The 26,451-nt window shown below is 39.2% G+C and overlaps 1 protein-coding gene across 4 annotated transcripts in view; it reads left to right on the top strand.

Annotated features, from left to right (window-relative positions):
• The window catches only part of LOC125456227 (syntaxin-binding protein 3), a 61,552-nt gene extending 41,929 nt beyond the window's left edge, over positions 1–19,623 (top strand). For 3 of the 4 annotated variants that reach the window (XM_048539151.2, XM_048539150.2, XM_059647810.1), the window contains 9 exons: positions 872–929; positions 2,477–2,542; positions 3,619–3,699; positions 3,886–4,024; positions 11,298–11,401; positions 11,706–11,804; positions 16,937–17,022; positions 17,983–18,131; positions 18,567–19,623. In XM_048539151.2, the coding sequence (XP_048395108.1) occupies positions 872–929; positions 2,477–2,542; positions 3,619–3,699; positions 3,886–4,024; positions 11,298–11,401; positions 11,706–11,804; positions 16,937–17,022; positions 17,983–18,131; positions 18,567–18,628 (844 nt within the window). In that variant the 3' untranslated portion in view covers positions 18,629–19,623. The other variant, XM_059647811.1, reaches the window with a different exon arrangement.
• The last annotated feature ends 6,828 nt before the right edge of the window (positions 19,624–26,451 follow it).

Genomic DNA, 26,451 nt, shown 5'->3' with positions numbered 1-26,451 from the left:
AGACAAATTTCCACAGAGATGTAAACAGCTCGAGAGAGTGTTGTGTATTTTAGGGTAAATAAGATCTACAATTGGTAAAGGATCTGGACCAAATTTCTTAAGTACTACCCTGTATAGTTCAGTAAGACAAAATTACTTTTGCAGTTTAAAACCAGCAACATTGCAGCAGTGCAAGATTACATAATCGAGAAGAAGCATCTGTTGTAATAATTTTTGCAAAATGATAGTGCTGATGCAATATTTCAGTTGTTGCGTATGTTCTGGATCACCTTAATTGTGAGAATATTTATCTGACTGGCTGATTAATAAGCTACAATAACTAATTTTTTTGTCAGTTATTGTAATGATTCATTGTGAAATCTCTCTGAAGCAACTACAGTTGTTTTGGATTGATTGCCCACTAACTTTTGACCTGTAGTGTGCCAAGATTTTGATTTAGACTTGTTAAACCTCAATCTGCAGTTATACTGCAGCTCTGAAAGAGAGATTATTGACATTAAATATTTATTAGGAATATCAACCAGTAATTCAGTCACTGCCAATAATGTGATAGGGTAATTATCACAACAAAAGCACTTTCTTTAAAAAAAATTCAAGTGTAAGTTTTGAATACCTTTCTTATGGTTCGAGAGAAAACAGTGTGTTAGTTTGTCCCAATGCTGCATGTAAGTGGAGTATTTTTTCCCCCCCCTGAGAATGGCATGTCTTTCAGTTAGCAACCAAATTAATAAAATTGTACTCTTTGGGATCTCCAAAGGAGCACCTTACATTTTTGATTACATTAATCCTCGGTACAGCAGGGGAAAAGCCAATGACATCAATTATTTTGACTTAACAAAATAAGCATTTTATTAATTTTTTTTTAAAATAGAAAAATTCCCAAGTTGGTAAAGGAGCTTTCCAAAAGCCATCAGACTACAGAAGGAAAGGTAAATATTTGTGCACACTTTTATATAACTAGCTTTCATGAACTTTACATTGAGATTCCCCAAAGTGTAGATATGATGACCAGTCTGGAAGTCTAGCCATGAGCTACAATTTCAATTGCTCACATTTGTCAACTTGACTGATACAACAGTTATAATTCCTGAATTATGGTAACTGTAAGTTCTGGTCTCCTAGCCCTGGCTCCACCTTAGGTTGAAAGATTTGAGGGTTGACTATACCCTAGTGGCAATTTTTGCCTCTATTTCCAAACTATTGTCCCTCCTACTTCTGTAAGGATCTTGTTGGTTTAGCTGCTACTAGGCAGGGAAAGAAATATCTTAAGAACATTTGTAGGTTCCATCCATGTCAGTAGTCTCTCTTAAATAGTTTCCAGTATTAAAATGACACCCTCTTGTTCTGTTTTTCCTACATCATTGAAGATAATTTCTCTGTTTAACTTGGTGAATTCCACAATGATTTTAAATGCCTAGATTTGATCCCCTAAACTTGAAGGTGTACAAACCAAGTTTCTGCATCCTGTCCTTTGTACTTTTAACTATCAACTTGTTGGTATCATTTGTGGTGAATCAGTCCTGTATGCACTTTTTGCTTAATGTTTTGACCTGCGCAGCACTTGTGGGCAATAAGTAAAAGCAAACCAGCAATTTGGTGAAAAGTCGGCAAATCTGCAGATGGTATCAAAGTAGGGACAATGGAGGAATTTCAAATTGATCTGAAAAAATGAGTGAATCAACCAACAGCAGGTTAATTAAATGTGAAAAAAGTGCACAGTACTTCAGGGTGGGTCAGGAAAATAAAAGAGATACCTACTCCAAGAATGGCTGTATTGAAACTGAAGAAATGAAAAAAGAGCCAAGTATTTTTAATCAGCTCAATGCTCAACAAACCCATTAATGCTGAGTATCAACGAACCGTGACAATACAATATTGAAGAACATTGCCTAAACAGTAGAGTGCAAGTCAATGGTACATGTGTGGTGCTCCAGTCAGAATACATCTTGAGTTCTGTGTCCAGTTCCAATTTGTCAGGTTACAAGGGAGACGTTGATATGCTGGAAATAATGTATTGAAGTGCTGCAAAGCTATTTCCTCATTGTTTTACACCTTAAACAGAAAGATGGACTGAAGAAGCTTTTCAACCTGAGAAGGAGGCATTTGAGAAATAGTCTTTGTGACAGATAAGATAGAAAAGGCAATGGGGAAAATTAGATATAAAATGTTTGATAATATTACGTGTCAGGAGATGCAGGTGAAAGTCCTGGAGTATTTCAAGAAAATAACAAACAGCTGAATGGAGATTCGAATATGAATAGATTAACTAAGTTGGATGAAACGTCTGCCTATAATTATCTTATGAAACGACAATTCTTTTTACCAACTGCTTAATTTTGCTATTGTCATAATCTTCAAAATGATTGCAACAGTAAGATGTACAGCAGCCAAACTGTGAATGTCAGTGTCTGTAAAGGAACCCTTGTTATATTAAGTTTGTCTTTGATTTTTCTTTTGCTATCTCTTTATCATCCAGGTCACCCTCAGTTCTTTATCACAAATGATGAAAAAGTTGCCTCACTACCGTAAGCAAAAGACCAAGGTATAAAATAAACTGTGTTGACTTTCATGTTTTGTTTAGTGCATTATAATAACACTTCAGAGTGAATGTATTCATATGTGCTCCGATTCAGAGCTTGTACATTACATATAGAGTAATCTTACCTGAGAATGGCAGAAGTCTGAAAATAAATTATATTTTTCACAGTGATAAGTATGATACTTTTTAAGGGAAAAAGTTTTGAGAATTTTGTTTTAGTGAAGTATGTCTTAACCTTCTGTTGGGTAATTAGGGATGGGCATTAAACGGTGGCTTACACAGCAAGACACTCATGCCCCGAACATACAAAAACGTGGTCAAATTTAGACACCAAGAAGGGATTGGGAGAGGTGATGGTAATGGTCAAACAGGCGTTTTCTGGATCACAGTTTCTAAGAGGGGTGGGGTGAGAAGGCGCGTTACTTGCTGCTGTATTTCTAACCTCTGGCCTGCTATACAGTCCAGCTCAGCTTCTGGTCAGTGGTAACCCATAGGACACTGACTGTGGTGGATTCTGCGATGGTCATGCCATTTACTGTCAATGCATGATAGTTACATTCTCCCTTGTTGGAGATGATCATTGACTGGCAGGAATGTTACTTTGCCCTTGTCAGCCTGCATTTGAATATTGCCACGGTCTTGCTGCATTTGGGCATGGACTGCTTTAGTATGTGAAGAGCCATGAATGGTGCTAAGCAAGGTGCAATCATCTTCACTTCTGACTGCATGATCGAGGGAATGTTTTTGATGAAATAGCTGAAGATCTTTTGAGCCTAGGACATGACCTGTTGGACTCCTACTGAGATGTCCTGAGACTTCTTTCTTTCTGTCCATCTGTCCACTCACGTTTCTATTGTCATACTAATTTAAATGTCAGAAAGGAGCAATAGAATGTGTGCCTTATCAGTTCAATGAGCCATAATTCTGTTGTTTAAAAAGTGAAGAGCAGTTTTGTTCTTGAAGGGCACGTGTTGCCTCAATTCAAAGAATTTCACCGTGAAATTTGGAGTGTGACCTACTGGGGCTTTTTGTCTAAATCTGATTTATAGCAAAGATGTTTTCGTTCTCCCCCACTGTAGCAAACAGTTCATCTGAACTTAGCTGAAGACTGTATGGGGCGCTTCCGTGGGACGATAGAAAAACTCTGCAAGGCTGAGCAGGTAAATGCTATTCTTTAAGCTTCTGTACACTAGACATTACAATTTTGCAAAATGAATGATAGTTTTTATGAATGTTATTTTTAAATTAAAATATTGAGATATGTTTTGGTAAAATTTATCAAAACAATAAACTTGTTCAAAGATTGTTGACATCCATTATTAGTAAGGAGGTGTTCTTTTCTTAAGGACCTTGCCATGGGAACTGATGCACAACAGCAAAAAATTAAGGATCCGATGAGAATCATTCTGCCCATTTTGCTGGATAGGTCTGTTGGAAGTTATGACAAATTAAGGATCATCTTGCTCTATATCTTCCACATGAATGGTACAGTAAACGTGACATTGGTTCAGAATCTAGTGTTTGTTTTGTTTATTTGTGAACACAGCGATATGAAAAGTCAACAGTTTTACAAATTAAAAAACATTTATAAATAGATTCATAAGCATGGCACCAATTAACTTTTCTTTGTGGTAGTGATGGTTTGTAGTTTGCTATCATTTCACACAAAACTGATAGTATAATCTGATTCTCGGATCAGGTTCTGAAGAAAAATTGTATTGAGCTCAAAACTGACTCTCTCTTTCTCGCTCTGCTGTCACTACCAGACCGTTTTGTTTCTTGACCACTTTCTGCTTTTGTTTCAAATCTTCAGCATTTTCAACAATTTTGGTTTTATTACAATAATATGGTTACTTGTTTAACTGATTTAATTTTTGTTCATGACAACTGGTGCTGTAATCATTTTGAATATAGATTTTAAATAAATCCGTGGTATTAGTGGAATAAAATGCAACACTGCAAATGTTCTCTCGGTCTTGCAAGGCAAACTTCCAGATAATTTCCCCTTCAGGAACAGAAATGCTGTTGCACTGATTCCAAATCGTTTGAACTTGAGGTCTGTTAGGTGGCCATCGGAAAAGTTTTAGACACATTGTTTTGAGGACTGCATTTTGCATTGAGACAGATCAGGAGGATTTTGTTGACTTTCTTTGTCTGTTTTCCTGTGCCCATTTATAGAAATACTTTTCCCTGCAATGTACAGAATTGCCTGGAATTTTTCATTGCTGAGTAAAGAAGATACATTTAGCCTGAGATACTGGGGAATCATTTTGTTAATCAATGTACTTGAGTGTAAAAATTCAACTAATCTGAATGCATTAAATGATATTGTGGTTTGTTGTCTATAACCATACAAAGAGAAAATGAAATATTAATGTTAATGACCTTACACCTTTTGTTTTCAAAGATGCTGCCCAGTTATTGAAAAAGAGCCTGTAAACTGGTTTGAATCTGGCCCAATGCTTATGTTCACAGAATCTAAACTTTGGCTTCTTCTGGGCCGTAGCAAATCTAAAACTGTAACTGATGACATTGAAAACTTGCATTAATTCTACTTTGCCTTGAAGCCACTACTTGTCGGGTATGCAGGCCCTTTAGAGAAAGCTACCAAAACTATGCAGCAAGGCTCATCAGCTTTCTTGCTCTGTCCTTATGGTTTGAGTTCTGAATATCCTTAGGTATTCCCATTTTGTCGTGTCTGAAATGCCACGTTAATTGTGCACTGTAGATTACAATGGCCTGGCAATCATAACAAATAGGGGCAGGAGTAGGCCATCTGGCAGATCAAGCCTGCTTTTTCATTAAGTATGGCCATGACAGATCTGATTGTGGACTTTACTCCACTTCATTTAGAGCTCCAATCTTTCTTGTCAATAAAGCATCAGTCTAACTCAGCCTTGAATTTATTCAAGACCTGTTCACCATTGCATTTTATGGAAGATAATTCTAATGACTAACAAATTCGAGTAAAGGAATTCTTCCCTATATCTATCTTAAATGGAAGACTCCTTATTTTTAAACAAAGACTCCTAGTTTCAGAATTTTCCACAGAAAAAGGAAACCTCATCCAACCTTTACTCTGTCAAATGCCCCTCAGAATCTTGCATTTTTGCGCAACATTACCTCTCAAACATCTAAACTGCAATGGGTATAGGCCTAAGCTGTTCAGCCTTGCCTTAGAATTTTTACAAAAAAAAACCTTATATCAGGAATTGGCCTAGTGAACCTTCTCTCACCGCTTCCATTGCAAACATGTCCCTCCTTAAATAAGGCGACCAAAACTGTTCCAAGAAACTAGGTGTGGCTTTAACAGTGCCCTGTAAAATTGTAGCAAGACTTAGAACATACAACAGTACAGTACAGCACAGTACAGGCCCTTCGGCCCACAGTGTTGTGTCAAACTTCTATCCGAATCCTAAGGTCTATCTAACCTCCACCCCTACCTTATTCTATCATCCATATGTCTATCTAATAACTGGTTAAATGCCCCTAATGAGGCCAACTGCATTACCCTCTCTGGCAATGCATTCCACTAGTTTGTTTACACTTGTGCTGAATGCCTCTCACAATAAAAGCTTGCATCCATTTGGCTTCCTTGTCACTTGCTGTACTTGGATTCTGACTTCTTGTGATTCCTGTAGAATGGCACCCACCCGGATCCTTCTATATTGCAGCATTCAGCAGTCTCTGTCCGTTTAAATAATATGCAACATATCAGTTCTTTCTGCCAAAGGGACATCGTAATTTCCCACATCATGCTCATTTTTTGCCTACTCAGTTAACCTGTTTTTATCCCTTTACAGATTCTTTGTATCCCCACATCTTTAACTTTCTTACCTATTTTTGTTTACGATACAGTCTATACCTTCAGCCGAATCATTATAAATAAAGCTCCAACACTGATCTCAACAGCACTCCATTAGTTACACTTTGCTGACCTGAAAATAACCCATTAATCATAAATCTGTATTCTCTGAATCATGGAATCATATAGTATTACAGAAGAGCCCCATTGATTCGTCATGTTTGTATCACCCAAGCTATTATACTATCTGTACTGGTCCCACTTCTGTGCTCTAAGCCCATAAACTTGAATATTATGACAGTTGTGTGTTCATCCAAGTGCTTTTTAAAGGTTGTGAGGTTTCCTGCCTCGGCTACCCTCCCAAGCAGTGCAGTCCAGATCCCCACCACCCTCTGGATAGAAAAAGCTTTTTTTTTAAATTCCCCTAACCCTCCTGCATTTCACTTTAAAATTGTGCCCCCTTCTTTTTGACCCTTTGATTAACGGGAACAGCTCTTTCTGTTCACCCTGTATATGCCCCATGTAATCTGATACACTTCTATCAGGTTCCCCTCTCAGGCTTCTCTGCTGCAAAGAAAGCAATGCAAGTTTATGTAGCTTTTGGTCATTGCTTGTTAGCCAATCAACCCCAACAACATGTGCTGATCAAATTTTTATACCTTTTGTCTCATGAGATTTCTGACACCTGTGATGACTCATTGTGATTGTATTATGATTTCTAAATGCCCTGCTATTACCACTTAGATACTGGCATTTTCACAATGACAGATGTAAGACTAATTAATGACCCCATATTAAAGCATCCTCTAGGTAACAGGGTCCATAACATAGTTTCACATTCAGTTTGAGGCTGAGAAATTTGTGTTTGAAACTACTGTCTTAAAATTAAATAAAGGCAATGACAAGGGTGTGAAGGCAGGCTATGCTAAAGTGGGACGGGAAGATACACTGGCATCTACTGATTCTGCTTTTTATTCATTCTACTTGTTGCATCTTTAAACATTTCCTGCTTTCTATCGCCCTTCTTTTCAAAAGTAGCGAATTTAAGCATTTGCGATTTTCAATCAAATAGGGCTTCTCCAGGATATGGGAAGTTGTGGAATATTTGAGCCAATGTATCCACTCTATGTGCACACACTTCCTTTCAGACCTAAAAGTGCAGGCCATCAGGTCCAGGGGACTTGATAGTCTTTAGTCCCATTAGTACTTTTTTGTTATTGATCACTATTTTAAGTTCCATCCTCCCTTTGTGCCTCTTGATTTTCTGTTATTCTTGGAATCCTTCCTGTTCCATCATGAAAACAGTTTTGCACAAAAAATTGTTCAAAGCTTCAGCCATTTCTTTGTTTCATTAATTTTCCAGTCCAAACCTCTAATACACAAACACTTATTTTAGCTCAGTTTCCTTCCTGTTTGTCAAAGGTCTTCTAATCTATGTTTGTATTTCTAAATAGCTTTCACTCATAGTCCAATTTCATCTTTTTTTAAGTCATACTTCCCATCTTTCTAAAAAAAATTCCTAAACTCTGAAGCTCCATTAACGTTTGCAGAATTTTACTTTCAATTTTGAACCGTCCTCGACTTCCTTAGTTAAGCATAGATGAAAGATCTTTCTCATTGCATCTTTCTTTCTCAGCAAAATATATTGTTGAAAGTTATGAAATTGCTCCTTAAATGTATGTTACCCTTCCTCTACTGCCTTGCCTTTTAACTGATCTTCTCAATTAACTTGAGCCAACTGTCTTTGTCCCCTATCATTGCCTTTATTTAATTTTAATTTAATAATATCTGGCAAAAATTTCTCCATCTGGAACTGAATGTAAAATTCTATCATGTTATGGTTGCTGTTACCTAGACAATGTACTGCTATGAGGCCATTAATTAATCTTGTCTATGTACACATTACTGGGTCTGTGTTAAGCTGCTTCCTGAATGTATTCTTTTGAAAAATTGCCTCAAATACTCCTTTATTTAACTCATCATCAAGGCTATTTCTGCCAATTTTTGATGCATTAAGTTTAATTGAAAATTAGACTTACCCACAACTATTGCATTATTTATTGATTTATCCATCAATTTATCCATCTATAATCCATCAATGACTTCTTTCCTTTTTTCTTTGTCTCCACTGAACTGGTTTTACATTTTGATCCCCTGAACCAAGGTCATTGATCTCTAATGAGCACGTTCTTTATTAGAAAAGCCACTCCAGCTCCTTACCTCCCTTGTCCTTTCCGTAATGTCAAGTAACCATTCATATTCAGTCACTTTGCAACAATGTCTTTGTAATGGCTGTCATATGCACATTTATTCCTATTTGTTCAAACAATTCATCGATCTTGTAACAAATGCAGTGTGTATTCTGATAAAGAACCTTTAATTGCTTTTTCCCTACTCTGGTCTTATTTGCTCGTGCTCCCTCATGTTTGTCCTTTCCTGTATCTCACAGCTACCCTGAACTATTGCCTTGACTTTTCTCCTTTAACCTTCCAAGAGTACCTTTGTTTGCCCTCCTTGCCTGCACTTGTCTCAATGTAGTCCAGGTGAATGCAGACTCAGTCCCCTAGCAGATGAACTCCCCTTTTCTCCAGAAGTGGGGTTAGTAAGCCGTGAATCAAAGCCCATTTTTTTACCCCCGCACCAATCTTTGTGCCTTGCATTCAACTCTCTCTAATTTTATTCAGCCTGTGCAAATTTGCTCAAGGCTCAGATTGTAATTGAGAGGTTATTACCTTTGTGATTCAGGTTTATTGTTTAGCCGCTAGTTGTTCATAATCCTTCAGCTGATGCCCCTTCTTTGTTCTTTTTCAAAGAATTATTCATAGAATCCCTACAGTGTGGAAACAGGCCCTTTGGCCTAACAAATCCACACAGCATCCCACCTACCTGCACATCCCTGAACACTACGGGCAATTCAGCATGGCCAATCCACCTAGCCTGCACGTCTTTAGACTATGGGAGGAAACAGGAGCACCTGGAGGAAACCCACACTGACATGCCAAGAATGCGCAAACACCACACAGACAGTCGCCTGAGGGTGGAATCGAACCCAGGTCCCTGGCAGTGTAAGCAAGCAGTGCTAACCACTCAGCCAACTTGCCACCCTATCGACATTGTTTGTGAGGGCATGGACCAACACAACCAGACCTTTTGCCCTTACACTTCTGAGTTCCAACCGTGAAGCCATGCCCTCCATCCTGGCACTAGGCAGGCAATGCAGCCTTCAGAGAACAGTATCTATGCACATGACTGTGCTGTCCCCCACTACCACAACTTCTCTATTTTTGCTGTCTGCATTTGACTGGCTTCCTGCACCAGTGTTGTGGTCTGTTTGCCCTTCTCCCTTGTCGCTGTAGCTTGCTCTCAAGCATGCAGGTTGAACCTGCTGAACAATTGTGAAGGATTAGGCCCCTTCACTGCTGCCTTCTGGATTTGTGTCAGCCTCACGTCAGGCAGTCATACCCTCCTATGCCCTAACCTTTGGACCCAATCTGAAGTATCTAGTCTAAGGGCTGTTACTGTCTTCGGGAATAAGGATCCCAAGTAAATATTCCCCCCTACCTGATTATCTAAAGATTAGACTCCAGTTCTTCAGTTCCGAGATCCTGGAGACATTTATTGCCGATTGTTGTTGACATAGATTACACGGGTACTTCTCAGTTGCAGCTGCAATAGATCACCTGCCCTGTCAGCTTTATTGTCTTTACTTTAACTTCTTAGAAATGTCACTCAACTGTTGTCTGTACTTACACCAAAGAAGTTTAACAAGTTAAACTATAAATTTAATTCAATACGTGTATCCCCCCCAGTTACTGGCTCAAACGAATGTCTGTGTTTTGAAGGATATAATATTAAAACAAAACCTCACCAGTTATCTATCTGTTCTCTTAATTAAAGACTTGGACACACGCCTGTGGCTGGAGGCCACACCCAGTTCCCAAGTTAGCACTTGTACCTCATTGCACTTTGTTCTCCTCTCTTCCTACACAGTGATATTCCTGGTGCATTAACTATAGGCCTGAAATAATTTAGATTATGCAAAATAGGCATGAGGAATACTTTTATGAAGCTGGAAAATTTATTCTTGCCCGTGCCTGGCTCCTCCTCCTCTGAAATAAATTGCGTCTATCTATCTAACTTTTATAGCTAGGCACATACTAAGACTGCCTGGCTGGCTTACCAGGCATATTCAAGTGTGTTTGATTGCAGACATTTCATCACCCTGCTAGGTAACATTGTCAGCGCACCTCCAGTGAAGCGTCAGTGTTCTGTCTCACTTGTTATTTAGCTGCCTTGGTTTGCTGGGGTGGTTGGCATCACTTCCGGCTCTGTTTTTCACTGGTTTGTTAATTGGGCCCAGTTCTACGTGTTTGTTGATGGAGTTCTGGTTGAAGCTCCAGGATTTCCCCGGCATGTCTCTGTTTGGCTTGTGCTATTATGAATGTGTTGTCAGAGTCAAATTCATGTCCTTCTTTGCCCATGTATATTGAGACCAGTGAGAATTGGTTGTGTCTCTTGGTGGCTAGTTGGTGTTTGTGTATTCTTATTGCCAGTTTTCTTCCCGTTTGGCCGATGTAATGTTTCTAACGGTCCTTGCGTGGTATTTTGTATGTTACGTTAGTTTTATTGGGTGTGGGTATGGAGTCCTTTATGTTCGTCAGTAGCCGTTGCAGGGTGGTTGTTGGTTTGTGGGCTACCCTGATACTTAGGGGTCTTACCTAGGTACGTTGTTATCCAGCACGGTGATGAAATGTCTGCAACCGAACCCACCGGCTTGGCAAACAAGCCTCCAACCTCTTCCACAACCCGAACTATAAATCCTCTCAAAAACATATTCAAGTGTATCACTGTTGGAAGCTTGAAAAAAGCGTTTAAGTGTGACGTAGGTCTTGTGTTCATAGAACAAAATTGATGGGATGATCACTGCTATTTTGCTTTCACTTTCTGTTGAAGGTACTACAGAAGAGAATCTTAGAAAGCTTATCCAGCATGGCAAGGTTATGGAGTACTGTGATACCATTGGAAATTGGATATTTCTTGATGTACCCATTTTCTCTGTAAGTTAAACAATTAGGGCAGTTATTAAATGACTTTGTAATTTTACATTTGATTTTGGTTGGACTTCACACTGGAAGTGAAACACAAGTGAATTAAAAAAAAACCACGGGAGCTGTTTCCTCATCTTGGAGGAAATGTGTTTCAATTCCACATTAACTTACTTTTTTCCCCTTTTGCGCAGAAGGGTTAATAACTTATTTAACTGAAAAAAGTGAACCTAATCGTGTCTGAAAATGGTTTTAATGAAAACCATATTGTTAACATTTGCTTAAATGTTTCCCTTCTAATGCATGCCTTTGCAAGGCTGACAGTCAGCACCGTAAACTTTCTCGGAAGGATCGCAGTGATGAAGAGAGCTACCAGCTTTCCAGATGGACCCCATTCATTAAAGATGTCATGGAGGTAACGTTACACGAAGTATAAATACACAATACTTGTCATTATTTGAATGCATTGATATGTTTTGTAGCCTTGAAGTCATTAGAATATATAAAAAGTGGTTGTTCATATGGATAATGATAGGATTTAGTTTCAAACACTTATTACAAATAGTTCCTGGAATATAGTCAAGCAGCTCCCAGTTACATTTACTTCAATTGTGTGTTGTTCTAATTTGAAATTCTATAATTGTAACATAAATCAATAATATTTTTAATAGTTTTGCAGGTATTAACACATTCTCTTTTCCTTTCTTCATGCCTGTGCATTCTGACCTGCATTGGCTGTCATGTCAACCAGTATCTTAATATTAAAAACCTCAGCCTTGTTTTAACATCCCTCCGTGGCCTCATCTCTACCTGTCTCTGTAATCTTCTCCACCCCCACATTCATAGAATCAAAATATCCTTACACGTGTGGAAGCAGGCCGTTTGGCCCTTCAAGTCCACACTGCCTCTCCCAAAGAGCGTCCCACCCAGACCAATCTCCCGAACTCTTTCCCTGTAACCCTGCATTTCCCGTGGCTAATTCATCACGCCTGCACATCCCTGGACACTATGGGGAAAATAAGCATGGCCAAACCATTTCCACACGTGGGCCCAAGAGGTGACTGCTGTTTTGAACCGCAGGTCTGCCAGAGTTTTATCTCGGTTTCAATCAGAAATGGAGGCATTTTAGAATTGTGGACAGCATAATGTTTTTCTAAAGATGTAAGAATTCAAAGGGAACCAGAAACTGGACAAACACCACAAGAAATTTTCAGCATAATTCACAATGCTTTGAGGAATAATGATATGTCGCCGTTGACACAGCAGCCATTTTGCTTCATTTGTGATGAGAGCCTGGAGCAGCGAGGCCTGGAGTATGTGAGCCGGTGGAAATGAGCTGGAACACCGCATGAAACTGCACGGCCTGGAGCAGTGTGGGGATTGAGCCAGTACAGCACGTGGGCTGTGAAACCCAGAACACTGCATGGGAAATGCCAAGTCCCAGAGTGAGGGAGGTGAATCCTGATAAAACGCAATTTACCTTGTTACTGCTGAGTGCCGGTGAGGAGTGGACTGGAGGCTGGTGTGATGTGGGACTGTTGTTGGACCCAGGCCTGGTGCCACATGCTGAACTGTTGCTGTTTGGTACTCTTAACAGGACTATAATGTGAATCCTTACCTTTCAATCCTCTTGTATGGTAACATTTTTTTTACTCTGTAAGATTTGTATCTCGGGACTTGCACCTAAGATGGCACCATTAAAAGGCAGCCATTGTAAAAACTTGTTTCACTGTACTTCTGTACTTGTGTACTGGAGTACGAGTAACAATAAAGGATATTCTATTCTATCCTATCCTATTCTATTCAATGGGAGGAAACTGGAGCACCTGGAGGAAACCCATGCAGATACAGGAAGAATGTGCAAACTCCACACAGTCACCCAAGGCTGGAATTGAATCCGAATCTCTGAGCTCTGGAACACAGTAACTACACCTATCTTCCCTTTTCCTGCACTTGCTTTGAGACACTCCTTTTTAAAGCCTGTTGTTGACAAGCTTTGTTTCAGCTGACCTTGCATCTCTGTATGTGGCTTATTGTCATATTTTTAGTTTTGCACTACCTTGAGATTTCATTAAAATGACAATATGAATTGATGTTCTTTTAGCTTTTTCTTTCTTCCCATTTCACCCTATACACAGTCTTTAAATTTTGGGGCAACAACAACAAGTCTGCTTTCCTGATTTCTTTCAACAGAGAAAACAATATTGTGTCTGATTTATCTTGTTTGCCTTAATTATGTGACTTAATAAAATAGAGGCAGAATCAAATTAGAGAAAGAAGCAACAGACTCGATCCATGAACCCCAAACTGATAGAGAAGAGGAATAGGGTTTAATGTTTGTAGTGGCATTTACATCTACTGGCTACACCGTGTCAGAGGAAATCTGGTACTTGCCTGGACAGCAGCCTGCTCCCAGTTGAATGAATCCCAAAGTAGGGCAGCTGCTGTCTAATACTGACGGTACCACTGGGAGTAGGTGAACACTGCTGCTATTGCATTTAGTTTGATACGGGATTTCTGGAGGGAGCTAAATTATAGGAATAGTGGGTGCACCAGTAAGTGGGGCTTGCAGGTAGAGGTTCAGCAGCCAGGCCAGGAGAGTGCCTTTCCACAAAGGGCCTCCTTTCCTGATACCAGGTCCCTTGCTTGGGCACTGTGCCTCAGTACAAGGATGCTCCTCCCTATCAATATACTATGGACAAATCTGTTAGCTAGAAGCATTCCTGGATTCCGGGTTCCTCATTCATGTAGCAGGTTGAGGTTCTTTAAATAACCCTTACATGGGTGGAGTTGAGAATGAGGGACTTCTCCACTTTCAAGCTTCTTGCCTGATCAAACAGCTTGCTTCATCTCCAAACTCCTCTCTCAGGGTGGAGATGGCGAAATGGCATGGAATGTTAAAATCCAGCAGTAGACTTTAAATAAAGAATTGTTAAGGAGGACCAAATATGGCTTGAAACATATAAGCTTAATTTGGAGACTTGGGAACACCTCCGGGATTAGAGAGTTCATATTTGTCTGAACTTGGTTTGAATTGAGGCTGTTTGGAATTTTGGATATTTTGAAAATCCTACCAACTTCCAAGCAATAGGTTGACTGTTAGCACATTGAATAGATCCAGGGGAATAGGAGGTTGAGTGCAGTTAGCGCTAATGATCTGAAAGAAGTTCATGAAACTTCAACAAACAAACCAGAGTATAAAATTCCTACTATCAGGTTGAGGCCAAAATATTGGATATTTTGAAGGAGGATTTAGATTTGGTTCTTGGTGATGAAGGAATCAAAGGGTATGGGGAGACAGGGGGAACAGTGTACTGAGTTGGATGATGAGTCACGATCGTATTGAATGGTGGAGCAGGCTTGAGGGGCTGAAAGGTCTACTCCTTTTATCTTTTGGACCAAGGAACCAAGCCACACATTTTAACTTTTTTTTATTTAAAAAATCAAAAAACTTCATACAATTTGTTTAATAAACTTGTATTTTGACAATTGAAAGTGACCACATTTGCTAAGCGCTTCCAAAATGATGAGTGAATGGTAAAAATATGACTAAGTAATTCAGCACCTTGAAATTTATACCACTTAATCTTAGAACAATACTAACTGTTGACTCAATCTGAGATTTATATCAGTTTACTCTGTTCAGTTGCAACTTGGGAAAAATATTTCCTGGAAATAAAATTGATACCCTTGATGCATGATGTTATTTGGCCTCAAATGACATTTGCATTGAATGATGATTCTAAAAGGGCTCGATCCATTTCTGATATTGTTATTAAGCATTGAGGTGGTGTACACATGAAAAAGGAGTACATTTGAATCTCTCTGAACTGCTCCATTTAACGTTTGTACATTTTCATTGATTTGCCCATTCAGAATTCCAGCTATACTATTTTGTCAATGTAACATATTTGAGCGATATTGTATGAGAGGTACTGAACATTTGACGATTTACCATACCACTTGTAGTGTACTAGTTACTTGTATAGTGTAAGTGCAATTTTGTTAGCTTTCCTGTCTGCTTTCACAGTGAGTGGATTGGGTGGGGTTGGATCTTCACACCAGTCCCCTGTTCAGAACTGGGGGAGCCGAGCATTATGAAAATGGTGCTATCCTTTTAATTATATAACAGTCCTCTTCCCTGTCTGAATGGATTTTAACTGTATTCCACTATTTGACAAAGTGCAGAAAGTTGCCTGGGACAACAAGGTTTTTCCCTGAGCCAGCAAACCAAGACTGATTCATTCTTCTCATTTTGTTGTTTTCTCGTTGATGCATGCAAAGTGCCTTTGTACTGGTCAATGTGCTGTTTGAAACATATTAAACACGTTTTAGGATGCAATGTGATCGGGGGCAATGAAAATGCAAATTAAGGAAGGAACCAAGTATCTATTTTGTTGCGGGTTATCTGAGTTTCTGGAAAGTGAAACAAACACCATGGATGAGGTTTTGCAATCACCTGCAGAATGTTGAGACTGCAGATTCTAGACTGATCTGAGTAGGCCTATCAGCAGGATTAACACGAAGGTTTATAGAGTTGATTCCATGAGGATTGAATAGGAGAAATTGCCCATTAGCTTTTATTCTCTTGGGAATCTGTAAAGTTTGAAATAATGAGAAAATTGACCAACCAGCTAAGTCTCCCAGCTGGGGGATCTAGAACAAGGGGGTGTGCAGCTTAATACCGAGAACAAAGCTGGTTAAAAGCCAATCCAGAATAAAATAAGACCATAAGGAATAGGAACAGAATTAGGCCATTTGGCCTCCCCATCAAATCTGCTTTGCCATTCATCATGGCTGGTATATTTCTCAATCCCATCCTCCTGCCTTCTCCCTGTAATCTTTGATCCCCTTGCTAATCAAGAACCTATGTACCCGTGTCTTAATCACACTCAGTAAATTTGTCTCAGAAGGCTGTGAGGCTAGGAGTTCCACAAATTTGCCAACTTTTAGCTGAAGAAATTCCTCCTCATCTCAGTTCAATAGCTCTTCATTCTGAGGCTGTGCCCTGTAGTTCTCATCTCCCCTAATGGAAACGTTCTCCGCATCCTGTCTATCGAGGCCTCTCGGTATTCTGTAAGTTTCAATGAGATCCTTCTCATCCTTCTAAATTCTGTCGAGTACAGACTCTGAGTCCTCAACTGCTCAACAATTGAATACAAGAAATATCAAACAAACATTGTGAAAATGTGGAATGCACTTTCAGTAACAGATCCTGAATAGATTGTAGTGTTTGAAGGGGCAGTAGTTTTTTTTTAAGGAAGCAAAGGTTTTAAAAGGAGAAAGAGAAAGGCAGAGGACCAGAGATTGAAATGAGATGAAGAGTTGCCCTGGTTAACTAACTGGCATTGCAGGCACTACTGAGTTGTCTTCCTGGTTGTCAGTTAGAATTCAAGGTACGGTTGCTCAGTTGTGTTTGAAGCAGTAGCCCTAATCAGTGTTATAGCCTTTCCTGTTGCTTTGTTGACATATTCTACTGTTTATTTGCTACCTAAGAGCATTGAACCACCGCAATGTATAAATGGGAGTGTATTTTTTTTTGTACAGGATTCCATTGCAAACAAACTTAATTCTGTGGAATGGCCTCATTGCTCAGGCTGTAGTTCAGCTTGGAATGGCTCTGGAGCTGTAAGGTATAAATTCTCTTTATCAATTAAGCTGTTATGAATCTTTATCTGCAACTTTAATAAAATTAACATTTGAAAAGGACCAAATTGTTAAATATACATGTATCAAATATTTTAAGTGTAGGCTCTAACTTTTTACTGACCAATTTAATACAAAGTAAATATTATGAAACATTTTCTGTGCCCCATCTTTTAATTATATCAGTTTTAGTTGTACCTGTAGGAATTCAGTGGTTAGCCTGTTTTACAGTAGCAGTGGATAGTGGCTTTGCTGATTTTGTTTTTGTTTTTTACAATGAAAGGAAAATTAGTATTTTGTCAAAGAACCTTGAATGGAAGTTTTTGGGGTAAAATGTAAAGTTGTAGGATTCAGAAGTGGAAGATTTCTCATTTGTGGTTAAAATAAAATTCTTGATATTTCCGATGGACTGTTGCTGTTGTGATCATCTTTGACAGAATGTACCCATTGACTGTAATGGGCAGAGGTGGAAGTGTTTCAAGGGTCCACTGTTGAGTTCATGTGTAGGGAATTGGTTATGAAGCCTCTTAGTAAAATGTATCTTTTACTTTGGTATCTCTGATATTCTGATGTTGAATTTCCAGTTCTTTTGTAATACTTTTCTAAGGAAAATATCCTGAAAGATGTCTTTCTTCTTACAAGGTTAATGTATACTCTTGATTTGATAGACCTCAGCAGGTAGACTGTAATTACAAGAAGTTTGCATTTAGAACATAATACTTCAGAACCATGAGCAGTGAAAGAGGCTGTCATGGCCCCCACAGCTTACACCAGCTCTTTCAAAGAGAAATCTATTTTGTTACACTGCCCCATTTTTTTTTTCTCCCATATCCACTCAATTTCTCCTACGTGAATTATCTGAAGAAATCAGGAACTTTATTTGCACCTATTAGGTTATAAGAAATCCCGTAATCATGCACCAGACTAATTCTGCCTTTCCTGTTCAGTGCTCGTCAGGGGAACAAAAGCAATCTTCAGGATGAACGTAGGGCTGTCAAACTAATTATTTTCATAATAGGAGGTGTCACTTACTCGGAGATGCGTTGTGCGTATGAAGTTTCTCAGAGCACTGCTAAGCATTGTGAAGTGATTGTTGGTAAGTACTTCTAAAATCTCTTTGTTCACAATTTTACTTCTTTGTATATTGAGGCTTTAATGGTGAGAGTAAGATTTTTAGCTCAGATGGCAAAAACTGCAAATGCTGGAGTCAGAGATAACCCAGTTTGGAGTGTCATTTCTTCTGAAGAAGGTTCCCAACCCGAAACGTCAACTTGCCTGCTCCTCTGATGCTGCCTGGCCTGCAGTGTTCAACCAGCTCCAAATTGTGTTAGCTAAGATTTTAGCTTTTGTGTTTGATCCTGCGTGATCTAGCTCAAGTTTTAAAGAAAGTACTTGGTGAATATTTATGCATGCTGGAGAAACTAATCAGGTTTTGGGTGAAGTATAATGAAGTTTCAAACCAAAGTGCAGGTGGATAATGTCTCTCAGGCAGTTGCAAATTGCCAAATTGACATATGGATTTATTCCGCAGGGTCAACTCACATTCTTACACCCACAAGACTACTAGATGATCTGCAGAAGCTGAACAAATGAAAGTGAAATGTTTGAATTAAACCATCCACTTATAGATTTCAGCTAATATGAAAAACAAGGTTTTGTATGGTTAACCTTATTTACCTAAATATTTTGATCAATAGAATTCACAAATGACCAGTGCACAGTTTCTAAAGTAATGTAATTAAAATACTGTAAATTAAGGCTCCCGAAGAATCTCATTGACAAAGGGTTTCCACTTTAGACCTACTGCCTAAAACAGCATGGTTGTATACTCAAGAATGCCATACCCTAGTTTATAATTCTGGTATCACTACTATTGCATGTGTTTTATAAAAGCAATAACTGTATGGGTGTATTTTCAGAGATTTATGTTGATTGTAGTCCTTGTACATTTTATAACAGCATTTTTGAATATATTGTCTAAAGTATATATTTATGTTTAACATGGGTCTTAAATAAAATTGTTAAATTTACAATTTCCAGTTGTAATGTTAGAGTAAGTGCTTTTGACAAACTCCCTAAAGCTAGGTCTTTATTCTGTGAAAAATCAACATTCTATACACTTCTGTAAACAATACAAATTTAAAACTCGTTTCAATCTGAGAAGCAATTTCAGTACAGCATCAGAATAACGGAAATGCGCATCAGCTACAAATGTTGCTGGAAATCATAATGTTGTACCCACTAGTACAGGTAAAATACAATACATTTCTCAGCCTTCAGGCATAATCCAACTATATGCAACCCAGAAGGTGGAGTTGTACTTTTTAAAGTGTGCCAATGCGATTCAAGTATGCATACAGCGTAAAGGTAAAGGGCAATGAAGGTTGGAGGGGTAGAATTCTTCTTGTAAGTCTTGTAACTATTTGCATAAGCTAATTCCCACTGCTTTATTTTGTTTAACCATTAAATGTTAGAGAGGAGAATGCTTTTCAATATTTTGTGGAAAGTGCTGAACGTCTGACCAAGTTATAAATTGTATTGAATATATATTGTCTTCTGACTGGCTAATAAAGTAACGACTATACAGAGGTGTTTTGTGTGTGGTGCTTTCATGATATGGTCACATTACTGAATTGAATAGAATGTGTGATATCCACTTTAAACTCTCTGTAAGTACATAGGGAATGGTGCATTTCTGTTGACTGTAAATCTTAATTGAGCAATTCCAGTGAGCTAATGTACTGTTCGAGGGAGTGATTCATGACTTTAATCCCTGCACAATGAGTTCTTAATCTCAGTAGTGTTTGTGAAAGTTGGCAGGTGGATGAATTCTTTTCAAAGGCGGAGAAAATAAGTTTCAAGACAAGTCCCCAAAGTCTTTACAAAGACAAATCTGTCCTTCTCTTTGGTTTGAGACAGCAATAGAGGGATAACAATGCACAATACGTGTTATTCATCTTGTTGCAATCTTCTGCATTGCTTAAGAGGCAGGTTTTTAATGTGACACCTGTATTTTAGAAGCACATGTTCACCCTTTCAGTCATTATTATTTTGTTAGCACTCTTACCTCGGAATCAGAAGGATGTGGGTTCAAGTCCAGAGATCTGGTTTGAAATTCCATTTTTGGGGAGTCCTGCCTTGTCAGAGGTACTATCTTTAAAAAGGAGATACAGGATCGCATAGCCTGAATTTGAACAAGAGCAGTAGAGTTAGCCCTTCTGCCCTGGCCAGTAGTTAGCATTCATTCAATAAATTGATCATTATCACGTTTGCTACAAACCTCTTGTTTGAAGAAGTTTGCAGTGTGCAGTTAAGTTGCCATGTTTCCTGCATTATACTTGTGACTCCACTCCAGTAGTCTTTTAGTTGCTGTAAAGCACTTTATGAAGTCTGGTGGCCATAAGAGTTAAATGCAACACTGTAAGTTATATAGTGATGACTGAGCATTAATCCAAGAGTTAAAAGATGTTGCTACAATTGGAAAGTATTAAGATAATTTAGGAATGTCACACTCAGGATTCAGATTTTTTTGAGCCTGCTGTGCCATTTAATGAGATTATGCTAATCTGGTTGTGGCCTCCATTCCACTTTCTTGTCTGCCCGTCATAACTCTCAGCACCCTGTCAACTTTTGAATGAATTTTCTACCCCAGCCTCCACTGTTTTTGAATCTACTTGTCATCGATAACTGAGGAGCATGAACTATTTGAACAAATTCTGTTTCTGCAATCTTTAATCACAAGTAATTATTCTGAAATACAAGAATCTCAATTCCAGGCATGCATAATAAAAGGCTTGTTTATGTACAGCACTGCAGAAATGGTCTTATTGCAAGCTGAACAGAAGTGTATTGTATCTAACGCGGTGCATGCACAGCTTGGTGTCTAGTTTTATATGTTAAATTGTAAAACCGTACGCTATTTTAGAAGTGGCCATTCAGCTAATTGGTCCTGACATTTTGTTAAAGCATTCCGATCACACGCTGTAGAAACCATAGAAAACTCACGGTATAAAAAGAGGTCATTCATCCCATTGTGTTTGCTAATGACACCAGTATTCCATTCCAATTCCGCCTTCCAGCACCTGACCCACAGACTTGCAGGCTACGGCACTCCGGGTGCAGATCTTTTCGAGGCGTTAAGGGTTTCTTCCTCCATCCTCAAACCAGACACCACTCTCTCTAAATGAAAAGAATCATGTCCCCTCTAATCCTTCTACCAGTTAACTTAAATCATCGAAAGAACTGCAGAAGCTGTCAATTAGGAACAAAAACGGAAGTTGCTGGAACAGCTCAGCAGGTCTGCAGCAACTGTGAAGAAAAATCAGAGTTAAGGGTCACCAGACCTGAAATTTAACTCTGATTTTTCTTCACGGACGCTGCCAGACCTGCTGAGCTTTTCCAGCAACTTTTTGTTTCTGTACCTTAAATCATCCCCTGGTTATCGACCTCTGGGGAAGTTGGTCCTTCCTATCTTATTCATCTATTCCCTCATTCTTTTATACGCCTCCATGAAGTCACCCTTCAGCCTCCTCTATGCTAAGGAAAACAACCCTTTCCTCATAGCTGTAATTTTCAAGCTTTGACAACGTTCTTGTGAATCTCCTTAACTCTCTCAAATACAATTATGAATTTCATGTACTGTGATGTACACAAAATTCTGGCCGTGGCTAGCATTTTGTACCATTCCCAAATTACAACCCTGCTTTTGGATTTTATGTACTGTCAACTTCATGTCAACTTTTAGAACATACAACAGCACAGTACAGACCCTTCGGCCCACATTGTTATGTCGAACTTTTACCCTAACCCTAAGTCTATCTAACCTCCACCACTACCTTATTCTATCATCTAGATGCCTACCTAATAGCTGCTCAAATGCCCCTAATGAGGCCGACTCCACTACCCTCTCCGGCAATGCATTCCACACCCTACCATTCTCTGAGTAAAGAACTTACCTCTGTCTCCCCTATATCTCCCTCCACTCACTTTATTACGAGGGGGCATAGTTTTAGCTACCTCTACCCTCGGGGGGGGGGGGGGGGGGGGGGGAGTCTCTGGCTGTCTACTCTGATACCTCTGGTCATTTTGTACACTTTTATCAAGTCATCTCTGATCCTTCATTTTTCTAAAGAGAAAACCCCTAGGTCTCTCAACCTTTCCTCATAAGACCTTCCCTCCATTCCAGGCAACATCCTGGTAAATCTCCTCTGCACCTTTCTCCAACGCTTCCACATCTTTGCTGTAATGAGGTGACCAGAACTGGACACACTACTCCAGATGTGCCATCTGCAATTTTCTCAACCAAGTCTCCCATGTTTAAGTTTAAAATCATTGACATGCATACTACAAATGGCGCTAGACTCAATGCTGAGCACAGTGGACTGCAGTTGGAAAGTGTTTTCCATTCACAAAAATATCCTTTGACCATTTCCCATTGTTTTCTGTTGGTCATTTTTAGATCCAACTATTATATTCCCCTGTATCCCATTAACATTTCTTTTTCTGACCAGTCTGCCATGTAGTACTTCGTCAGATGCCTTTTAAAATCAAAGTACACAATTTCCACTACACTGCTCTCATCATCTTCCTTTTTACATTCTTGAATTTTGAATTATACTCAATTAAGTTAGCAAGACATGACATTCCATTAACAAAAGTATCCTGCTGCCTCTGATTCATCTATGCCTTTCTAAGAGACACTTTATCCTGTCTCAAAACTGATTCTAGTAATTTGCCTGCCACTGAGGTCAGACAGACCGGCCTTTAATTATTTGGCCATACCTCACACGCTTGTTAAACAATGATAAACAATGATACAATGTTAGCAGGCCTCTGGCACCTTGCTTGTGACTAATGAAAATTGGAAAATGATTCTGAATTCCCGTTATTGCCTGCTTAGCTTCTTTCACAGCCTGTAATGCAATCCATCCAGCCTTGGTGATGTATCCATTTTCAAGGATATCAGTCCATCCACTACTTAATTACGATTAACATAACATGAGGTAATATTTCACGCTGCTCCTTTTTAACTAGAATGCCTGCATCATCCTCATCCCCTTTTGTGAAGAGAGAGACAAAGTGATCATTAAGAGCCCTGTCCATGTTATCTGAATTTGTGCATTAATTAACTGTACATCATTAATCTATCGTTTCATCTGTTATCTTCTTGCTCATCATGTATAACAGAACTTCTTTGAGTGTTTCTTGATCATTTGCCCTGCCAGCCATGTTTTATATCCCCTCTTTGATTTTCCTAATTTCCAATTTTGCTTTATCCCTGCAATTTGTGCTTCTGTAGGTTTTCCACAATATTAAGAGGTTTTTTTTTGTGTGTGACTGCCATAAGCCTGTTTGTTTTTGTTCATCTTGCCCTGTACTTTCCTGGATGCTATGGGACTCTAGATGTGACAGAAGTACCATTTTACTTTGTGAGGATCTATCTGTGCCTTTTGAATCTTCCTTTCTTTTTTAAAGCCTTGCCACTAATTTTCCTTTAAGTGGCTGTATCAGTCCATTTTTGTTAGGTCACTTCCCAGCCTCGTAAAATTTGCCTTCCTTCAATTTAGAGTCTTTATGCATGTTCTATCTTTGTTCTTTTTCATGATGATGCTAAATCTAAATATTAATGCCATTATCTCCATAATGGTCATCCATTGCTAATTGCTATTTAATCCATTTGCCTCAGTTCGTTTTCTAAGAATAAATCAAGAAATGTGGCCCCCTTGTTGGGCTTGTTATATGGTGGCTAAAAAGATTCTCTTGGTTGGAGTTCAAGAGCTTTGTACCCTCCTGTGTCTTTATTACTTTGCAAGTCCATTTCAGTATTTAGAGTAATTAAAGTCTCCAAATATTATTGACTTCTTTTTTGCACTTTCAAATTTGCCTGCATATTTGCTCTTCTCTGTCCCACTATTTGAGCGTTGATAGTACACTCCTAGTTGTGTGGCCGTCCCATTTGTTTTTATTTCTGAGCTCAACCCTGGGCTCATTTGATGAACAGTTTTTTGTATATCATTCATGCTCTCAGCTGTAATTGATTCCTTCACCTATGCTACATCCTCACCTTTTTACCCACCTCTCAATTCCACCTGGAAATTCTATATTCAGGGAGGTTGAGCTGTCCTTCTTGCCCCTTTTTAAGCTCAAGTTTGTTTTATAACTATGATATTGTATTGCTATGTGTCTCTCTGTGTCCTCAGCTTTATTTGTTATTTGCTTTGTTCTTCTGTGTACATGTATGCCTTTTACACTGCCAAATTCCTGTGATGTTTACTTTTTAACTGCTACTTCTGCCTTTCAGGGTGAGTTGTGAATTTTTTGTCTCTTATTCCCTGTACTAAAGCTGCCCTATCTGATTCAACCCTGAAGTTCCCATTCTCCTGTCAGTCTAGTTTATATTATACCTAAGAGTCCTGGCAAATCTTCCTGGAAGGAAGTTCATCCTGATTCTGTACAGATATAGATTGTAAAGGTTCCAGCTTCTCTCAATTCTCCCAGTTTTATGGTCACTGTGATATAGGATAGGGAGTAACCCTGAGATTACTGCTTTAGTAGTCCTGCTTTTCAGTCTCCTATCTAGCTCCCTAAAATCTGCTTTCAGGACCTCATCCCCTTTCATTTTTCATGTTGTTGGTATCAAAGTGGACCACAATTTTTAGCTATTCATCTTTCCCCCAGATGTCCTGCAACTGTCCCAACATACCATCCTAGGGTCACATTTACTACCACAGAAATGCCTCCCTGTTTCCCCAAATAAAAAATTCTTGATCGCTACTGATTTTCCTTATCTGCTTCCTCCCCTCCTGTACAGCTGAGCTGTCTTTGGTGCCTGGAACCCGAACCTGACTCTGACTGCACTCTTCTGTGAATTCAGCTCCCTTACCAATGTCCAAAAATGAGTCCTGTGGTGAGACCAAATCTCCAGATGTGCTATTCAGTTAGTCCTCAGCTTCTTGAGCTTGAAAATTTGGGGGTCCAATTTCTGTAGCTAGTGAGATTTCCTGTGCATTGGGCCATCCAGGTCACAGAGCATCCATGACTTCTCATTACATATTACAGGAACTGCATTCCACATGACTGAGCTGTCCTGCTGTGTGTTCATTTATGTTAGCTTTATTTTACACTGGTTTTCTTAAACTACTTTATTTCACTTTGACTTTACTTTCCAGTTACTTTTGTTCCTTGTTGAAAACATAAAAACATTTTTGTTTTGAAAAGGTAGATGATTTTCAGCTGTTTAATGTCCACTCCCTAACTGCAGTTTCTCTCCAAGTAATGAAATTCCAGTATTTTTTATGGTGTAACTCTGATTTATTTTTCAAACACTGCCAGTTCCCAAGCAGAGGTGTCTCTTCCAGGTCCTGTCAATTCCACATCTGGAAGGTCTCTTTACCGCAGCTCTTTTTGAATGTCTTATCTCCTCTCTTCACGTTTTTCTTTACAATAAAGCTTCTCCACATTGCTGTTTTGTGAGTTTGTTAACTCACCTTTTTGCCATATCTTTTCTACAGTTTTTGTAGGAATGAGAAGGCATGAATAAGGTCAGCAACCTAGTGAACAAAATGAGGCTTTGCTTTTTTTCTGATAAGCACCAAGGCAAATACCTGGTTGCATAAGCTACTCTGCATCTTCAGCAACCCATTCTTTCTCTTCTACAGGCACCAGCACCATCCAACACAAGAAGCAACAGCCTGAGTGCCTCTGCTCTGCAGTACCTGTGAAGAGGAAGCATGTGTGCCCTTTAGAGGATGCACTGGCAAGATGCTTTCCTTTGCCTCTGTGCTCAGGATGATCTAGTTTTTATTAGTTGTGAATGTAGTCTTGGTGTGAAGCAGCTCCCAGGAGCCCATCTACTCTCCTAGCCAGGCCTACTGAAAGAGCCCTCTCTGAGCACACTTGTGCTTGTGTGTGAAGATCTGGCAAGATACACAGATACAATGTGATGTCTTACAGTCCAAGTGACTGTGTGCCTTGGCCAATGGGGATGATGAAATTTCTCATCAATGTGCCATGCTCCATTGACTCCTTGAGCTGAGAGATCACACGCTGTCAGTTAAGCCTCAATGCACTCTCATGCACTAGCATGAGATCAGATCAGAATAGGATGCTATTAGATATGTTTTTAAAATAGTGGAAATGAATGAACCAAATTGACAACCCTTAAAAGGGACACTGTAACTAAATTCAAAATCGCAAATTAATCTTCCAATTCAAATCCTGCTGGCACCTCTTTCTGGCCTCGTTGGCCAGACCTATTAGCAGACACATGAGTAGGTCCTTTGAATTTCCTGATCCTTCAATAGTTTGGGTGGCCAAAGATCAGAAGCAGGGATGGAAGTGCAAGCAAAACTTGAGTGGCAACCCCTGCTCAGGAAGTGAGAAAGTGACTGCAATTTACCACATAGAGTGGAGGCAGT

The sequence above is a fragment of the Stegostoma tigrinum genome, chromosome 8, assembly GCF_030684315.1.
Source record: "Stegostoma tigrinum isolate sSteTig4 chromosome 8, sSteTig4.hap1, whole genome shotgun sequence".
Classification (NCBI taxonomy): domain Eukaryota; kingdom Metazoa; phylum Chordata; class Chondrichthyes; order Orectolobiformes; family Stegostomatidae; genus Stegostoma; species Stegostoma tigrinum.
This window is presented reverse-complemented; position numbering and strand designations above follow the sequence as displayed.